At 42.6% G+C, this 6,765-nt stretch overlaps 1 protein-coding gene across 3 annotated transcripts; it reads left to right on the plus strand.

Annotated features, from left to right (window-relative positions):
* The first annotated feature begins 875 nt into the window (after positions 1-875).
* catip (ciliogenesis associated TTC17 interacting protein) lies at positions 876-4,867 on the plus strand. Of its 3 annotated transcripts, none has more exons than XM_029641927.2 (10): positions 876-965; positions 1,155-1,253; positions 1,378-1,563; positions 1,711-1,766; positions 2,021-2,107; positions 2,246-2,413; positions 2,598-2,722; positions 3,032-3,108; positions 3,486-3,574; positions 3,891-4,867. In XM_029641927.2, exons 2-10 carry the CDS (start codon positions 1,175-1,177, stop codon positions 4,077-4,079), a joined length of 1,056 nt encoding a protein of 351 aa, XP_029497787.1. In that variant the 5' UTR covers positions 876-965; positions 1,155-1,174; the 3' UTR covers positions 4,080-4,867. The 3 variants fall into 3 exon arrangements, with proteins under 3 accessions (XP_029497787.1, XP_029497788.1, XP_029497789.1); XM_029641928.2 differs by having other exon boundaries at positions 2,601-2,722; XM_029641929.2 differs by having other exon boundaries at positions 2,291-2,413.
* Positions 4,868-6,765: the final 1,898 nt, after the last annotated feature.

The following is a 6,765-nucleotide window of genomic DNA, read 5'->3' on the forward strand; positions in this document are numbered from 1 at the left end:
TGCTTGTTTTTCGTATAAAAAAAACAGAACTTATTAGAATGATTAATTGTCCTGGTTTTATGGTGAGAACGTAAGTGGCACGTTTTGATTAGAATTATTCGCTCTTTTTTTAGGCTTTATCAATAATGAATTTAATATTGCTTATTGACAACATTTGGCATGTCCATGATCAGCCATAATGCAATTTACAGTAGGCCTAGCCACTAACGTTATATCAGTGCGAACGCTATGTATATATTTTTTATTTGATTTGACCTTTATTTTTAACAAGGCAAGTCAGTTAACTTCAACATTTCCACATTGAAGCCATGCAATTACTTAGAATAATGTGGACTGCAAACAGGTTCAAGTTAACATATTTAACAAAGATGGGATAGGTCTACATTTTGTAATTTTGTTTCTGTAAGCTGTTTAACAAACTATAACTAATAGTTTGATTCCAAGGCAATACATAAAATACCGTAAATACACAACTTGAAGCAACCACATATTTAGCCATGGAGCACGTTCGACACACCCACAACTTGTTTATTCATCAAAACCAGTATTGTGAAGTCATTAAAATATTTTAAAGTCCAATTTTAGTTGTTTTTAGGGGTAGCTGTACTTAACTTTAATATGAATATGTTTGACACATTTTACTCTACTACATTCCTAAATAAAATAATGAACTTTTTACTCCATACATTTTCCCTGACACCAAAAATTACTTTTGGTTGAATGCTTAACAGGACAGGAACATTTTCCAATGCACGCACTTGTCAAGAGAACATCCCTGGTCATCCCTACGCAAGAACCATTTTCTGCGTGTTTACAAGACCTTTATGGTTCTTCGACTGTCAGGTGTTGTTGCCATGACAACCCATATTGTGAGTTTTTTTTTTATGCTCTTGAGACAGATAGACAGACGGCAACAGCGAAAAAAAGATTGGTCTAACCTTCTGCCAGACTTCTAGCTAAATAAGGTAACAACATGCGAGCTCACTGACTGATTCTATCAACATTTTCTTTATATAATGATTTGCAATCACATGAACTTCAGCCAGCAAGCTCAGTATTAGTTTGCCAACTCTAGTCTGTGGTGTTGTTGTTAATGTTGTTGTAGTAAGCTGCTTTGGCAAACTGCCCATATGAATTATTTCGTGTATCTGAAGCTCCAAACTGAAAGTCTGATATGGAGGAGACTGCTACGACGGAGGAAGCCGTGGAGTTAAAAGCATCTAGCGAGGCCATCGCCTTTCTGTCCAGCATACGTGAGTTAAGTAGAGCTAGCTGAGTGTTGGCACCTGCACTCTCAAGTTCCTCTTTCATCGTAGCCCTGCTATAGCTGTAGCTTGTTTTCAGTGTGTGTGTGTGTGTGTGAATGTGTGTGTTTAGGGGCTGCGGAGATGCAGCGGTGTCTGTTTGAAGACTCTCTGGTGACAGTGTCCGAGGGGGGCAGAGAGCTGGGAGAGTTTAAGGTGACTGTGGAGAGGACCATTTGCAGGGAGCAGCCTTGCCTGCTGCTGCATGCACACAGCCATGGAGCTATTGACAACACTCCCTGTGGTACAGCCATCACTGGTAAGACAGGGGGGGAGGAAGAGAGGAGGGAGGAGATAGGGAAAGGGAGGCAGGACACAGAGGGGAGGGAAAGTGTGAGATGGGGATAGTGTGAGTGTTGGTCTTTCTCAGTCTGTGATTACTATCTCTGTCTCTATTTCCAATCAGCCTACCTTTCTTTGAACCTGGAGACCCTGGAGCAAAACCACCACGAGTACGTCAAGGTAAAACTGCCTGAAACCGGTTTACACAGGCTAGACCCATCTAGACCATTTTTACAAAACCTTATGAGACTAAAATATAAAACTCTACAATATAACATTCCCACCAATTCTCTGCTAACCTAACATGGCAGGCGTAGGAATCAGTCTGAGCAGAGTTCACACTTCAGTTTTTCATGGAAAACAATACAGTATCCCTGAAAACTAGACGATAGCGTTTTCTGGCGACTCGACATAGGCTAATTCTCTGCTCTCAGCTTCAGGACCACCGATTGGACAGGAAGTGTCACATGGTCCAGCATGATGGACAGCTGGTGGTGAACAAAATCACCACTGTGGGAGAGGTGAGAGAGAAAAGGGGGAGGAGGTGAATGTATGTGTGAGGTAGGAGGGCAGAGTGTGTGTTTTCCGTTGTGCTCTTTGAGAAGGATTTCTATCTGAGATTTCTAACCTGTTGTGTGTGTGTGGGTGTGTGTGTGTAGGAGATTAGGAGGCAGACCTTGTCATACCCTCTGTCCTCTGTGAAGGGGTTAGTGTCCGAGGGCTCTAACCTGCTGCTGCTGAGGGTATTCGCTCTGAGGAAGAATGTCCCGGAAAACATGACCTTCCTCTCCTTCGACCAGGACACACACATATCCACCTCCACATATGTGAGTGTGTCCGTGAATGTGTGTGTGAGCCTACTTATACAGTAGAAATGAGTGTCTTCTTTTTGGAAAGTGTGCATGAGTTTGTTTACAGTACTATAACTTTTTATTTGTGTTCTCATTTTTGTTTGATTCGACCTCGTAATGACCACAGTTTTTGGTTAATGAGTGGTCTATTTGTGGTCAGAAGGAGCTGGGGTGCAGGCAGCAGACGGCGGGAGAGGAGGTGGTGGAGGTGTTTGGGGTGGAGAGGACGGTCGACTCGGTGGAGGACATCCCAGCCATGTGGCACTGCTACTTCCTGTCTGACGGGTAAGATGACATCACTTCCACCAGACCAACGAGATACAGGGCACCACCCCAAAGATGGTGGATAAATGAAAATAGTTCACTCAAGCCATTTACTATTGAAAAGAATTGTCAGTTCCTGTCTACTTAGGGGAGTGGCTCTCCCATAGACTCCAATGTGATAGCAGCTGGGTCTGGTCTACTTAGTTCATTGACTTCCATTGAAACACAAAAAAAGAGGGGAGTGGGTTGTGTCGCTTCCTCTTCCGTCTCTGACCGCCGCCTCTCTCATCACTTTCTACTTGTGTGATGTCATATCCTGCACCTGTTTAGGCATCTGGCTAGCCGAGTGCAGGTGGGCTCTCCTGTGACCATGAGGCTCTTGCTACTCCCGCTCCAAACACACACAGGTACATAAACACCAAAAACACACATATGCACACATACCAACACAGTATTAGGAGTAATTCCCCTATTTAAATATAATTATTTTTATATTTAAATTGCAACTTTTTAAAATTTATTGCAACAATAATAACAGTACACCCCAATACAGGGACATTCCTGTGAATACAATTAAAAAATGTAATAATATAAAGCCAGGCGATGAGAAAAAAAAAAAAAAAATTCAGGACATCATTTATATGTGACAAGGCAATGAGACATTAACAGACATTCAGATACATGATTGCATTGCAAAATTGCATTTTGTCAAAATTGAATCTTTTGTGCAAGAAATCATTGTTCCCTTATTTACATGTGTTTGTGTATCTGTGTTGTGTCTCAGAGGTGAGGGATGATAAGCCTGTGTTTGAGAAGAGGTCTCTGGTCTGGGAGGAGGACATGCAGATGCACTCCATGTTCCTGGACAGAAAGGTGACATATTAGTATTTTCCTACCCCCTATCCCTCACCCCTACTCTCACCCTAGCCCAGCGTTTCCCAGACTCGGTCCTGGGGACCCCAAGGGGTGCACATTTAGTTTGTTCCCCGTAACACTACACAGCTGATTCAAATAATTAACTCAGCACCAGGCTTTGATTATTTGAATCAGCTGTGTAGTGCTAGGGAAAAAAACAAAATATGCACCCCTTGGGGTCACCAGGACTGAGTTAGGGAAACACTGCCCAAGCCCCTTATTCTTAAACCACTGACCCCTAAGTTTCCAACATGACCTGACGTGTGTGTTACAGGAGGAGTTGAAGGCGGAGCATGCCTCGTACCTGCGGCAGCACCCGGAGCTCCGCACTATGATGGCTGACTTCCTGCAGTTTTTGTTACTACGGAAACCAAGCGACGTATTTGTGTTTGTCCGCGAATACTTCTCCCCATTCGCCTCCCTCCAACCCCCGGGGAGCACCTTCAACACCTCCTCACCCTGAGGATGCGTCTCAACAGTATAAATAGCTTCCTCTCCACTGATCTGAGACACGTATGGGATAGGTGAAAGCACTGTGATGTAGGCTTGCCGTGCCTACTAGAGATTTGAATTCACTTGTCCAATTATTTTATGTCAGCTCAGATGGAGGAAAGGGAATGAAGAGAAGAAGCCTCTTTTGAGATTCAGCCCAGTTCTCTTTAATAGGTTCTGTCTTTCATCTTTTTCTTTTTTTTTGCCCCTTTTTCTCCCCAATTGGTAGTTACAGTCTTGTCCCATCACTGCAACACCTGTACAGACTCAGGAGAGGTGAATGTCGAGAGCCATGTGTCCTCCGTAACACAACCCCGCAAAGCTTAACCTGGAAGCCAGCCGCACCAATGTGTCGGAGGAAACCACGTACACCTGGCGACCGTGTCAACATACATGCGCCCGACCCGCCACAGGAGTCACTAAAGCGTGATGGTGACGCGATTGTGCACAGCTTCACGGGTCTCCCGGTCGCAGCCAGGAATCGAACCAGGATCTGTAGTGACACAGCTAGCACTGCAATGCAAAGCCTTAGACCGCTAGGAGGCCCTCCGTCTTTCATCTCTTGAGGGACAACTGAACTATTTATTGGTGGTTTTTGCAATAAGGCAGAGCAGTGGTTATGAAGGAAATAAGATGAGGAAAGGGAGCACTTGTAAATTATTGGGACATAGATAAGGAATTCCAGGAGCTCATTTTCTGCTGTGTGTGTGTGTTGTCATTTTAAATTTCAATAAAGCCTAATGTTTTATTTAAGCAAAATGTGCGTTGGGTTAATTACATTTAATATAAAAAGGCCCTATATTCTCTGTAACCGGAAGAGAGATGACTTGACAATTTGAGAGTACAGTTTATTCAATGCGTCATGTTACTGTAGAACTAATGAGCGTGCATTATAATGACGTACCGATACTCCAATCTTCAAACCGAAAGAAAACAGGACAGCCCGTCCAAGGAGTGCGGTGGCAGCCCCCCAAAATATATAGCCTACATACGGTATATTGCGACAGTTGTGTGAATAGGCTCCGCGGTTTTCTTATTAAGTATCTTCTGTCAGTGTCTCATCTACTGACTACGTGGTGGTTAGTACATTTGTAGAAATCGAACCAAGGTGAGTTTTGTCCGCTCTTTTAAAACGTTATTTTATGTCGCTTCTCATGACAACAGTCAACGGCTGTATTACTGTTGAATGACGTATATTTGATTAAACATGGACCAATGCATGGCCATTGCTGTGGTGAGAGAGAGAAGTGTGCCTGTATCTCTCACAGAACTAGAATGACATTCACTTTCTATGATCTCGCTCCCTCTCTCTGCTCTGATAGACATGAGTTAATTGAGTCAATTGGAGGTGTACCTGTGGATTTATTTCAAGGCCAACCTTCAAACTCAGTGCCTCTTTGCTTAACATCATGGGAAAATAAATAGAAATCAGCCAAGACCTCAGAAAGAAAATTGTAGACCTCCATATGTCTGGTTCATCCTTGGGAGCAATTTACAAATGCCTGAAGGTACCACGCCCATCTGTACAAACAATAGTACACAAGTGTAAACACCATGGGACCACGCAGCCGTCATACCGCTCAGGAAGGAGCGGAGATGAACGTACTTTGGTGCGAAAAGTGCAAATCAATCCCAGAACAACAGCAAAGGACCCTGTGAGGATACTGGAGGAAACAGGTACAAAAGTATCTATATCCACAGTAAAACGAGTCCTATATCAACATAACCTGAAAGGCCACTCAGCAAGGAAGAAGCCACTGCCATAAAAAAGCCAGACTATGGTTTGCAACTGCACATGGGCACAAAGATCGTACTTTTTGGAGAAATGTCCTCTGGTCTGATGAAATGCTTGGACCTTTAAATTAGGGCTATTTCCTGGGAATTGTCTCAGTATTATGTGCCTGATTTGATGACTATAGACAATTATAAATTGGGTTATTTGCGAGGAGTCTCCATCATTTCAGGAGCTTTGGTGGTCCAGTGGTATAGTTCTCGCCTACCACACGAGAGACCTGGGTTTGTTTCCCAGCCTATACACCAATTTACTCAAATCTGGGTTTCTGATTGTAATTCAACTATTGGTATGTTTTTCCTGGAAAGATATGGTTGTTAGTGTTTGGTTAAGATATAAACTGAGCGTTTTAATAGCTGGTTTAGGTTCAATTGAAAGACTAATTCATTCTAAATAATAGCGAGGCGATTTCAATGCAAGACTGTGTCTGTTGCCTGAATGATCTGCGGAAAATACATATTGAGAATGGAGTCGTATTTAAATGACTGAATCATAGAAGAGACAGTTACCTAAATCTAATGAATTCTAAATAATAGCGGAGAGGTAATTGCGATAGAGTTGTGCCCACCGAAATGTGTTTTGTTATTCTTATGAATTGACTGATGTATTTTATAAATTTGGTGATTTACATGTTACTTTTAAAGTCTTGGACATTTCATAAGTGTGAAGTTGAAAGGGAAGAGAACGTTGAAAAGTTTAGTTTTACTCTTACGATAGAGGTAAGGCAGAACGTTGTTTGAGTAGGGGTTATATTTTCACCTACTGGAAAGAATAGGTGAGTTTTATAAGAATAAAAGGGGATGTCACATTCTGACCTTAGTTCTTTTGTTATGTCTTTGTTTTAGTATGGTCAGGGCGTGAGTTG

The sequence above is a fragment of the Oncorhynchus nerka genome, linkage group LG9b (assembly GCF_034236695.1).
Source record: "Oncorhynchus nerka isolate Pitt River linkage group LG9b, Oner_Uvic_2.0, whole genome shotgun sequence".
Lineage (NCBI taxonomy): Eukaryota > Metazoa > Chordata > Actinopteri > Salmoniformes > Salmonidae > Oncorhynchus > Oncorhynchus nerka.